At 48.5% G+C, this 13,231-nt stretch overlaps 2 protein-coding genes across 2 annotated transcripts; one reads left to right on the forward strand and one right to left on the reverse strand.

Annotated features, from left to right (window-relative positions):
* Positions 1–968: 968 nt before the first annotated feature.
* Positions 969–2,282, reverse strand: F5B22DRAFT_586900 (uncharacterized protein). Its single transcript, XM_047973576.1, has 2 exons — positions 2,197–2,282; positions 969–1,963 (listed from the first exon to the last, which is right to left on the reverse strand). Exons 1-2 carry the CDS (start codon positions 2,254–2,256, stop codon positions 998–1,000), a joined length of 1,026 nt encoding a protein of 341 aa, XP_047836016.1. The 5' UTR covers positions 2,257–2,282; the 3' UTR covers positions 969–997.
* A 3,978-nt stretch (positions 2,283–6,260) lies between these two features.
* On the forward strand, positions 6,261–6,851 carry F5B22DRAFT_586905 (uncharacterized protein). The gene has a single exon (XM_047973577.1). It carries the CDS (start codon positions 6,296–6,298, stop codon positions 6,533–6,535), a length of 240 nt encoding a protein of 79 aa, XP_047836017.1. The 5' UTR covers positions 6,261–6,295; the 3' UTR covers positions 6,536–6,851.
* Positions 6,852–13,231: the final 6,380 nt, after the last annotated feature.

A 13,231-nucleotide genomic window follows, 5' to 3' on the forward strand; every position in this document is an offset into this window, starting at 1 on the left:
TACGTTTGGACGCTGCATGAACCTCGATCCGACCCGATATGCCGTGCTGTATAGCATTTTGACAGCATGCAGTGCCTGCATAGGATGTCACATCACGTTACAGCGACTAGTATTAATAACAACATTATCTGATTCACCGGCCTACGATCCGGACCACTGAAGTGAACATGGCGACTTTGGCCGGAAACCGCGAGATTGCAGGCTCGTAGGGTCACCCAATGGCAGACTATGATCCTTTCATGAGAAGCAGAGCGAATGGTGTATACAAACTTGTCGGAAAGAGCGCTCATGACTACTACTGCTACTACTACTAGTGGATGACCGCGGGAACGGACCTACATGCAAAGGATCGTGGTTGCAGAAGGGAGGGGGGGAGCTTGAGCTCTTTGCTATATGATAGGGCTGCTAGGTTGTGATTCCTCACGGGAGAGAAATGTTTCCCGCCCCCTGAACACGAAGCATCTCTTGCTCCTTCGGTGGGATCCGGGACTGACAGGTCTGTCTGTCCAACGCAGGCGTGGGTGGCTTTGGCAGAAACCAATTGCCATCTCCCATATTCTCAGTTACTCCCTTCGGACGTCGTGGCTATGAAGCCCGCATTTCGTGGTATTGACTCATAGCTTGCACCTACCTACAAGATATCTCTCGATTATCATGTTTCCCTGGGATGCATAGAGGTAGCGCGTATAGGGAAATGCCTAGATAGAAGAAGCAATGATTGTCCTATTAGCATGAAAGTCATGCACAGTACTTGTAGATAGAATCGAAATTTTAACGCTAAACATCAAGCCAGCTGTGGTAGTGCCAAAGGCTTCCTGATCCGTGATTCTGACGTTTATATCCCATTTTTTTCCTGGTAGTCCGTCTTGAGTCGTACCCAGCCGTTACTCCAGCGCCAAATAGAAGTTCCAACCGGAAAAACACACAGATTTAGATATTTCTACACCTTAGGGAAACAAAAGGAATTGCGTAAAAGAGTTTGATGGGCCATATCCCTTTAAGGCATAGATGAGGCATCTAGGAATGCAGAAGAGCCCTCGGCGCTGCCAGCGCCGCCTTCGCAGCGGCCAAAGAGCCAACGAAGCCTCTCCATATTATCCCGAAGCTCATCCCGCTCTCCCTCAAGGAGGGCACACTCCCGCTCTAGTGCCTTGATATGTCTCCTGGCCATCTCTAAGACCTCGGCCTTGCTGACCCGTCTGTCTCCCGCATCCAGATCGCCGCCATCTTCGCCCTCGCCGCTCTGCATCCTTTCGGGTAGTGCGCTGAGAAGGCTCTCGAAGTGTGCATTCAGTCGGTTGCGGTATTGCTTCTCGACATTGTTATGCGTCTCGCGGCTCTTGCGCTCCTCGGCCGTCGCCGGGGGGTTATGATGCGTATTCTTGGACGTACGGGATGCGCTACGCAGCTTCGACCTGTTGTTACCACTACTGCTCCCCGGCGGCGTCAGACCCTCTGGGGCGAAGCCTTGATACGGGTGCTTAGACTTCCGCTGCCGTGAAGATGCCTTGTTTTTCTTGTGGTGCTGTTGGTGGTATGCTGTCGTTGGTGATGACAGCTCGGGTGGACTCGTCACTACGCCTGCGGGCCCTTGGCCGTGTGCGTACATGTAGTTGTAGGCGTCAACATGGCTTCCGATCCCTGATTCTGGCGTCACTGACTGCGGGAATGCCGAGTCGTAGGATCCTGCTCTGGATGCAATGAACGAAGCGCTACTTGATGACTCCGGGTTCCCATCTGTAGAACTGTACTCGTTTGTTGAGTAAACATGGTTGGTGTTTGCTCTGTAGAAGGCACGTGGATGGTTTTGAAACCTGGAAAGATCTTCCGTAACACCATCCGCTGATATAGCAGTGTGGTAATATCCTTGAGTGCTGTTGTGACCGCTCGTACTAGGCGCCCTCGTCGCATAGAAAGGAGCTTCTGTGGCAAGTGACGGCGGTTGATACTCTGCCGACGTCGTCTAAGGCTCCATGTTAGCTGACCCTAGACAGTTGGGAGTCCCGTGCGATGCATAGCTCCCGGAGATACACCCTGCTTTGCCAACTGCGGGTATTCACCCAACGCACACAGAAGTCTTGTGACATTACCCAGGTGTGAGAATATTCGTGTGGGAAGCAAAACTGAGCGCTCTAATTGGAAGAATGCATTTGGGCCTCGAGGAGTTTTTATACAAGGCTCTGGGGAACAACGTACATGGAGCTGTTGGACGACAGAGTCATCGTATGACCGATCTAGATGTCCTACGTTCCACATCTTAAGCTCGGGGGTCTGTGATGCTGGTACCAGTAGGGTGCAATAATTTTTGGACCGATGTTTAGTTGCCGAAGGCTCCAGTTAAGTTGTTGTTGGTGCTGCTGCTTGAAGAGCAAAAGAGGATTATCAAGACCATGTCACCTCGAACAGCCACTGCAGGCTTACTTCGTGGGGTTTTTAAATAATCCATGAACTCAAGCTGCTGGAACAGCTAGGGCAATCCAGGTAGGGGATGTCATTGTCCCTGTATTGCCACAAAAGCCTTTCAACGTCGCCAGTGCAGACTTGAGCCCTGAAACAAGTTAAAGTGAACAGCCCCAGACGGTCTGATCCCAGCAGCAGGATTATTATGCCATGTCCCGGCATGTTTAAGTCAATAGGCATGTTTGTGTGTTATCAGACCTTTGAGCGTCCTTAACATCTCTCAGCTTACTGCGCTGATAGGGCCACCCAAAATAACTCTCGAACGCGGAAGCTCGGAGACCCTCTGCACGCTGCCGTGTCAATACAAGATCCGTTCTATCTAAAATGGCCGCCGATATCCACGTGGGGATTTCAAATATCGGCAGACTCTGTTGAGCCAATCGAGTAAAGTTCAGTTTAGAACTATCCTGGTTGCTTAAGTAGACATTTATCTAGTGTATCTTAATGCTTATGTGGCTGTTCTCTGGGGGCAGGTGGAAGAGAGAGAGCGCAAGGGAGTGGCTACGATAGGGCGACGAATGATGTTTCTCAGATTTCGGTATTTACTTGTCGACAGGAATCAGACTAGCCATCAAACCCCTGGCGTCGAGTAACCGATCCAGAACTCATATGGGAAACAAGTTCTTGAACGGGAAACACTGAGTGATGGTTTTTGAGTCAAGACGCACACTGATCAGCACTGCCCGGTATTGGGTTGTTTCTGATTTCTTCATAGTGACCCTGAGCGCGCTCGACTTACCGCAAGCCACGTTAAAAAGACAGAGGGAAAAAAAAAAATGTACGTGCAGATGCAGGTCTTGAAACTTCCTTCCTGAACTGGATTCAACCCACAACGTCGGACGAAAACCAAGAGTTGTACGACCAGGTTTAAGCCAGCCTAAACTCGCCGAGAAAGAATAAGTGATGCCATATGGAAAGAATCTCTTACGGACAATGTCGGTATCGAAATGCTGTGCAACTGCATAGATATAGTTGTGCTCTCGTCAACTCAATAGTTTCATCCGAACAGTAGCCTGAGACTTGAGGTATGCTCGGTACTATGATGCGTCTCTTACCTCTACGCCACCTGTAGTAGACTTGAATCAGCCAGTATAGCCGAGCCGACCCTTGAGGTGGCTTGCGATTCAGGATGAGTCTCGAAGCATCCTAGGTTACAGTGCATTTCATCATGGGTTCTCTTCATGGTTGTTCCTCGTTGGAATATGTGCTAACCTATATTATTCTGTCTTACGCTATACCACTTGAGTAGACAGAGATACATGAATCCGCAACAAGGGGTCGTGGGCAGTGGGGAAAAATCCCACTTTGCCTAGGTGAACATCGTTTGGTTCCTAGTGGCCGAGATCCAGCTCTGATCCCGTCGACCCCGGAGGCCCTAGGATCTCCTGCACGTCTCTTTCGGTCCCGATGTCTAGTCCCAGATCAGAGGGCTATTGACGATTTGGGAATCTCGATGGGAACTTTTTTGTTCCTTAATGAGATCAGAGCCCACTTCGACGTTTCTCGAAATCGTCTTTCTATTTTTGCGCTCACACGTCTGAACGGGCGCTCCTAGCAGTTTGATGTCCGTCTAAGCCAAGATTGGGCTTGCATGCGATGGTGTCAGCCCCTTACCCGATCTGGTTTTGTTGAAACATGCATGGTGAGAATGCAAGGTTGCTACCCGTACACTAGGTATGTACTAAGTATGAGATGAGTGAGAAATAGAGGAAGAGTGAGGAAGAGTGAGGCAGGGAAGAAAAAACTAATGCCGCTACAATGTAGGAACCATGCCACGGCCCCCATTTCAATCGAGAGACATTGACGTGCCACGAGATTCTGTAGTTGATGAGCGAGCTTTCATTCAGCCAGCCGTGCGACATTACAACACACCTATTTGAATCAAACTCGCCCCCAGAGACGAACAAGCCATAGCGAAACATCAGGTCTCCATGCTTCACGTGAATTCCATGGTCTGCGCTTCTGTAATAACAATGGCTGCTGACGACTCTCACTTGCGCTACATCATGACACCTTCACTACAACACTTACTGTACATGGGTTTGGTATAACAGAAGGCACTCGGCCGTCGAGCTCCAACGCCCGTCGTTCGTCCATCGAGCTAGCGGCGGGGAAGCTTTGACAAATCCCAGCCAGATTCGCCGCCGTCACCCGAGACGACTCGGCACTCTTGTCTCGCTGCGGGCTCGACCTTGGCTATATAAAGCATATTATACAGATGGAAGCATCGGCGAATCAATGCCGACCCCAGGGAGAGTCCGCCTGCCGGGCGCGATTGATAGGGGACGGCGTCTTGTCTCACGGGTAGTTGCAGATTACCCCGACATATCCAGTAAAACTCCGGCAGGGAACTGGCGGCGAGACAATCACTATCGACTATGTCGAATCTGCAGTCTCTATTTCTTGCTGAAGGCGCGCGTTCAGGCATTTGGCGGACGCGTGGCTTGCCAATCTTGGGCTGCTTGTCACAACTTACAAGCTATGTCCCCCTCCTATGTAGCAACAGCACGCAGTGCTCATTCGTTTGACTAGGTTGATCGGCGACGAGTTACGATGCGTCCTCGACTTAAGCACACGATATATGGAGTACATCTGCGACGATAGCCTTGCTTGTATCTCCACTCTCCAAAGATCTTTCTTGCCCGGCCCTTCATGGCTGTGATACTTTACCATCGTAACGGTGGAAGCCCACATGAGGGCTTGCTCCTAAGTGGCCATGTCCTCAGCCGACAGACGAAAGACAGAAGGTCCATGTACCGGGGAATTGATTCGAGTCCAGGGCATTCGAATGGCACGGAATTAAGTCAGGTCGCACTATAGATCTGCGAAAATCGCCGTCTGACGTGTCACACGCGTTGAGCCTCGCGACGACCTCTCTCGTGTTCGCTTTCTTTTTGATCCTAGAAGAGATGGCTAGGTGACTGATAGGCCGTGAAGTTACGTAGTTTGCCTCAATCGTGCAAGAGGCGTACCCTAAGCCCGGCAGAAGCGGTCCGTGTTGAATCCGTGTCTAAGTAACATTGGGCATCGTCTCGCTTACCTACATAACGCGGAACGCTATCGTGTGATTAGGCTCCTTGGGCGTTTCCTATAATAAACACCCGTTATACCACGAATAGACCTTGAATATCGTCAACTGTGTTGATGGTCCCGGACGGAGTGGAGAGATGCCGGCGCTCATTCGTCCCCAATTGTAACACGACCGCCGATTAGAATGCTACTTTCCTTCCCAGGGATATACGGTCCCATATCACGATAGTAACCTAGGAGTTTTAACTGAGTCAAACAGCAGAACTTCATGATGATTCGGGGCGCGGCATCACATATATGGCTAAGCTGGCCTTTCGATCGCTGCTGCCCAGGCATATTGTTGTAGCACGAAACCCAGCCTCGAAACATGTTGCAACCAATATAACCGTCACCGCGTTTGGCGTAACCACACCGACACTCTGGGCTGGGCTAGAACATAAACGCCCAGTTCGAGCTCATTGACGTACGTGATGGGTTTGCGGTGTCTTACTTCGGGTTCATAGCCTAGCTACTTGCTTTGGAGAATACCTAAGCGAGCATATGAGGCCTTTCTCTACGATGAATGTATCAGATGTTGTCGAGTCAACGCCATGGGCTGAGACCGTAGCAAATATAGGACTCCCACATCCCAAATACTGATAGTAGCAAGCTACACATCATTCTCCGTACACATTCCTCTCACCACGCTTAGTCTCGATGGCTTATGATACTTTTACTCTCTAGAGCACCAGGTATCATTAGTCTTGCTAAAGAATATGTGAATATGTGAAATTTTGGGCTGCCGTTGAGGTCGAATACTGAGACAATGTTAATCCTCATCGCCGCATGCCTGGTTTTCTTAATAAGCCTTCAAGAGACATTTCAGTGTCTTGTAAGCGAAAGGTTAGAATACGCTGGTGATCTCGTTGTAAATACAGCCTTAGGCCATATCTACTCTTCCAAACCCGACATCATCGCCCTTCAGATGCAGCTCATCAACTCATGTATGAGCCATGCTCAGCAAAGACTACAGCTCATGGATCACATGCATCACCAGGATGAATAATACGTCTTTAATTATCTTGCGAAGTTCATTCACTTCTTTCAAATAGCATTAAAGTGGTAGGAGAACGCCTGTTTGTACCTCGGTCGACTACGGACGCGGATATCATATGAGCAAACGAGCGACTTGGTTCATGAGCTAGAACATAGCACCAACTATGATACCGGGAAGTTTGATTGAAAATTTTTAATTAGTGTGGATGGTCAGTCATTCATCATCTCCATGAAAGTCAATAAAGGCGGCAACCTAGAAAGCCTGAAATTGCGCCAACATGTTGCAGTGGCAATGATCAAGACAATATGTCACACATCTCTCGAACTATCGCCCTCAACGTAAGGCAAGTTTAGAGGATGAGGAATAAATACATTTGAGTTTACTCAATTACGATTCACTATATCAGTCATAGGCCGAAGGAAAAGTGAGATTGCCCACAGCATTGTGTATTCAGCTGGAAATCTCATCCCCTCTCTACCAGTCATCAATGGTTGCATCACCAACTGTATCCCCATTACCCTTGCCCGTCAACCTTGTTTTACGGTGCACTAGCAAGTCTAGCCGTCCAGTCTATAGACGTTACTTCACGTGAATGAGTGCAAAAATTGAGGACCAGCTGTTCCATAGCGGAAATATAGCTTTGTGTGGACAGGAACTGAAAGACAGAGAGCGCCCGGGATTTTTGACACGAGGATCCAATAATGAGCTAGATCATGTATCACATAATATTCCAGATCAATATATTGAACCCCAGGGTAACTTAGGTATAGTATAACAGTGTTGGCGATGAAGGCGTTACTCTGGGAGACATGCGCATGACTCCATCATGAAAATACGATTCAAAATACTTTCCAGGCCAGTGACTGTTGGTGAAAAACCCAATATCTATCTCCTCTCCATACTAAAACGAGCCAAATATCTCTTGCCATCTCACTGGCCATTAACGGATTTGATTTATACTCTACTATGTCTGTTAAACTGCAGAAACGTATAGCTAAATGAGGCGAGCAAGGGTCACTTTTCACTACGTAATCATATAAAAACTCACCCCTCTAATCATACGTATATGCCATGTTCCGTAAGTCAATGCGAGAAGTCATTCTCACCCTCTAACAAGAGATGTCCATCCGTCATTCTGTATTTTGGCGATGAAACCTCTTCCTGATCACTTGTTTGAGGTTCGAGTTCACTTGCGATAAGCTGGGGAAGTATTGAAATAGCATGGGATATCAAATATCCCGATGCCGAGAGGACTCGCACAAATGGAGTTGGCTATAAGATCTGCCACTTATAACTCAACTTGCCCAAGCTTCGGTGTCACCTAGGGGCACGGGAGCTACCCTATACGCCGCGTCGCGTCGCGTCACCATCATAATGTACATCGTACACATTGAGATGTGACCGCTACTTGCGCACGGGAGATACCTGTGCTCCAGGCAGCAAGGAATCTGACAAGTCCACGACCCGCTGATATCATATGCCCCCTATATCATCAGGATCCCCCTCAAAAGAGCGATACAGGCCCTCCCCCACAGGACCCCATGAAGGATGAGAGACTTTGGAGGCCAGCTAGCATCCATCAGAGGAATGCGGCAGCACCTTTATCGATATTCGCTGGTGGGCGAGAGCAAACGCTGCATCTCTACGCCTGTCTTCAGGTGGGCATATCTAGATTCGAGTATCAACCGTGAGTGAGCGCCAGTATCTACCGGCATGGCCCTGCTTCTCCCCTTCCTTGACCCGAAAATAACTCGCGTTGTCATCGAGAGCCTGGGCTAGGCATGAATCTGTCTACGTCTAGTCCTAGCGTTGTGTAGTAGGAGTGCGGGTACCGGTACGGAAAGACGGACGCCCATTGGTTTCGAGGGTATATATCGTGCCGCTTACTTATATCTTATACTATAACATCTATCATATTAGCAAGCCTACACGTGGAGTACGACGCGCAAAAGACATACGACACCACACTACCAGCGCCTCAAAATTTAACACATATGCAAAATCCCGCCTCATGCCTACGGATCGCTTAGTAGATGGTATAACAGATATGATATAGCAAATAGCGCCACAGGGTGAGAAGTGGCTGGGCTATTGTCTGTGGAATAGGTTAACTCAGAGGCTGGACCGCCGCCTTCTTCTTACTCTTCAAGTGTCGAAATATGTATCAAATCCCATACCTTGTGTTAAGCTATATAGTATATATATATATACACGTATATACTTGATTATATAGTATTCAAAACTAGCGAGTATGTACGGCTGGCAAGGCCGTCCTGGGCACGCCTGGATTGGGTTGGAGTCTTGTAATTGAAACTAAAAAATGTAAGTGATAGCTCAAGGATCTTCCCTTCCACGCCGGATGTCGCAGTGCAGGTATACAACACGCTGTCAACAAATAGAGAGATCAATATGTAGTTGGAACACTGCACCTCTTCGCATCGGATGCTCAACCATTCCGAGGGAAGGCTGGGGGCCAGAAACGACTTTTCCCTTGCCTGTACCCTTCCATTGAGCCAACGAACAGACAGACAGGGACAGACGAACCAGCCAAACCAACCAACCCCCTTGACTGACGCAGCAGCCGAAAAACCCGACGGGTTGGAAGCGGGTTGCTAGCCACCTACCTGTTTCTGCCAACCGAACGTGACACAGATTATTTGGGGTCATCTTCTTCTGGTAATCAACCGGGCTGCACTACTGTACTGTAGGCGTGGCAGGTAAGGTTCCCGTCATTTCGAAAATTTTCCTTGGGTTCTGCCGGCGCGGGCTGTTTCATGTGAACGGATTTGGCTACATCGTTCCCCATCTGCTTCGACGGACCAGGCAGGTCATATCATCCCGACCCAGCGTCGAGCCACGTTTTTGGACACGGGTGGCCATATTAGGACGGATGAGGATACTGATTTTCACCTTGCTGCACTTCTGTACACGATACCGGGCGAGGTTATACATATGGTATATTATCAAATCATGCTACCTAGACGTCTCGGAGGATTGTATTTGGCAGCGTAGTGTACACTAATCGGCTCTTCTACACGTCACACAAGGGAAGGTGCAAGAGAGATCTGCAAACTTGAAATAAAATGCCATGAGAATCTCCAACGATACTGCGTATACCCGTGATATTGCATACCCAGGTAGGTAGACATCAACTGGAGCCAAGGCCGCCGCATGGGTATAGATGCCTAGCGTCGTGTAGTGTTTCCTCGACCTTCTTGCGTACTTACTCAAATATACATACCAAGTAAAGTCTAGTAATCATGGAAGATTAGGCTAAAGCCCGTAAACTACGTAATCCTAGGTTAGTGCAGTAGGTATGGTGTGGACGATGGACCCCGTTGTCCCCTTCATCGACAGTGCCGGTACCGACCAGTCCATCCCAAAAATTTCTTCAAGCCTTCTTTCTGGTAGGGCGATGGCGTGCTTCTCTGGGGTAAGTTAAGTCGAGCGCCTGTCTCATATGTAACATTCTGGACTTAAGGTAAATTGTGCAGCAGTACACTAACAGCCAGCGTAGTGTAGATGGCGCACCCCTTGATACGTAGTGCACATGTAGTGTGCTCAGCAGTGTATAACAAGGGCTTGGATGAGTAAGAATTACAGGATGGTGATGGCTAACAAGATGCCAGTTAATAGCACGGAGATGCCGTGGCGTAAGGTGACGCACCCGTCGACCACAGCTAGAGGAGCCAGATCCCGCCCTGGAAAATCTCGGGCAGATCTAAATAGCTAGACTACAATAACTAGGCTGTATAAGCAATTATGATACCATCTCCTAGTGCACAACAAGAAGACGGCAATGCGTTGGAGGCTGGGTGCCGCGAATGCTGACCAACACATGTAGCTCTCGGTGGTGAGATTCCTTAGAGGGGAACGACTAATATAACGTGAGGTGTCTACAATAAGTATACCAGGTATATATTGCAGGGCTATTCCTAGAAGACGGGGATTGCCAAATGCACAGTCAACTGTTTGGTGCGGTAGTACCTCGCAGAAATCCTTTGCGGGGGCGGTCTCTGCAATTGGCCTCTCCTCTTGACTACTTACGCCCGTTCATCAAGGACCATCAAGAACCATCAGCCGCATGGGATGAGGAAAAGAGACAACCAGAGAGAGGGGAGGTAGGGAGAGAGGGAGGAGGGGAAAACGGCGTTGCAACATGACCCTACCTATACGCGTAGTCGAACCGTGCTCTCTTTGCTCCTTTCCAACTCCTAACGCGCATATCCTGCAGAGGGTTTCACAGTTGCACCAAACATGATTGGGTTGTCCCTGCAGTGATGGCTGTTTTCTTGACGCGGCACGCAATGAACCACACCAAAGTCAGCGAGGCTTTCGCGGTTTGTGGGTGAAGACCTCGTGGTGCGGCACGCGAGGGCACGTAACGAATTACGCGGTTTCTTTACAGTGCGCCATACAGTAGTGCCATGTGGAGATGCACAGTTTGCAACACGTGCTTATGCTGCTTACATACCTGCCTATTTACATAGTATCTACATAACATCCGACCTACTCAGATCCTACTCTCTACTGTATGTAAGCGTGCGGGTTTATCCCACGTTATACTAGGTAACCTTACTGTAGACATTCTTATGACCACTAGCTTATACGGTATTTTATGTACACGAATTCAGGCCTGAATCCATTCTGCACACTAAATATTCGGCCTCTGGGGCCCGGGTCTGACCGGGAGTCCTCCGGATGGGTAGCGTGCGCTGCAACGACCATCTAGTGTAGCCTCGTTGAGATCCCATTGGCCTGGTCGGGCAGTTCCACAGCCTTGGAAGCACCAGTCTGCACCAGCTTTCACCGCCGCTGCACTCGGTGCCTTGTTCCTGCATCTTGCAGATTCCTGCTCCTTGTATACGGAGCATACACCCGTGTAGACACAGTGGCATCATCCCGACATATCGGAACTTATAACTTAATCATTAGGCAACAAGTCTACATTTCTGGCCTTGATAAACAGGCATCTTGCTTGATATGAGCGAGAGTTAGGCCAGCCAAGGAAAGGTTCAGCCACCAGACAACCGAGAGTCCCGCCGTGGTCTGCCTACTTACCGACCTACCTACCTGGCTTGAGGATCGTACCCCAAGAAAAGAAAAGACAAAAGCAAGGGACAGCGAGAGAAAAAGAGAAGGACAAGGAACAAGGGATTTGCTATAGGTGGTATGCGGGGTACTCCCTACGATGGTTTGTGAGCGCGAGGAACTGTCGTCGCTGTTGGACGATAAGCATGTCTACTACCTACGTAAGTACCTATCCTACTTCGTATGTAAGACGTCGAGGGTGTGTAAGCAGTATGGATAGCAATGCGCTCAGAGTGCCCACTGCTGGATCAAAGTCCAAAGTCTGCAGGTGAGATGGAGACCAACATTAGTAGCGAAGGAATTTTCTTTGATAGACTGATCCGACCCCTGGGTGCTGCTCGATTCTATTTCGAGCAGGACAAACATCCAGACAACCACATACAAAGTACACCAGACATTGGTGTTTGTTGATCATCTTGACCAGCAATGATACTAAACCTCTTACTTACTGCCTACCTACCTACCTACCTAGGTATAATGGTTATACTTAAGTAAGTATGTACAGTACAGTAGAGTCGGGCAACCCAGAGATTCGGGCAGATTCGGGGTTCCTTCTAGAAAACAAGATGAAACATTCTGCACATCGTGCTATTCCCACAAGGGGTTGGTCACGGCACTATGCACGCAAAACCACGCAAAGAAGCGACTAGCGCATTCTTCGGTTGCAGTCCCTACTACTTATGAATGTACTTCGTACAGCACTCGAGTACCTACGTACGTACCTACACCTGATGTACGTACCAGTACCTACGCGTAGCTAGGTAGTGCGCAGTAGCATGTGCGCTAGGCGGCGGACGCAGTGGATGATGATCTGACGTCCTGAATTCCTGGTAAGTAGATAGAAGCAAAGCATGGACGAACAGCTGGAGAGAACAAGTCTTTTCCGAGACAGAGTTTCCAACCAGCCAGTTCGTGGGGACGGATCAACCTATGACAATTCTCTCACCATCTTACCCTCTACCCCTCTTTCGTCATGCAGGTCCCATCATCCCGCGTCGGCGAGAGAGAGGAGCGGAATGGCTGGTGATCCTGGGCTCTATCTGTTCGCCAATTTCCGGCCCAAATCCTTCAACAAGCCTCGTTGTCCTCGGACTACCTAGGTATAGTAGGTAGTCTAATGCACAATACCTAGGGAATATAGCGAAGGTGGGCTTCCAAAGAGAGATTGTGTATTGTCAGTGGGATGCGACGATGCCTATCTGTATTCCCTTTTATTACCCTTCGAGATGAGATCAATGAGACAGATGAGATATTCTCAATATATCTCCGAGAGATATTAGCTACAATGTCACGTCGATGCCGATCTCCGTGAAGCTACCTACCTAGTAGCTACACTAGATACACCCTCGATACCCTGTACCTGACGCTACTAACACTAAGTACAACGGCTCACAAATCAGACGCGCCAAGCACAATATTGGGCAATAGGAATTCTTTTCGCGTACCTGCATAACAATACCTAAGCCTACATGACGTCTTTTACCTTTTTTTTTTTTTTTTTTTTTTTTTTTTTTTTTTTTATAATTAATATAAAAAAAAAAAAAAAAAAAATTATAAAAAAAAAAAAAAAAGTATAAAAAAAAAAAAAAAAACAAAGTAAAAAAAAAAAAAAAC

This window comes from Xylaria bambusicola (genome assembly GCF_022495145.1).
Source record: "Xylaria bambusicola strain CBS 139988 unplaced genomic scaffold F5B22scaffold_2, whole genome shotgun sequence".
Lineage (NCBI taxonomy): Eukaryota > Fungi > Ascomycota > Sordariomycetes > Xylariales > Xylariaceae > Xylaria > Xylaria bambusicola.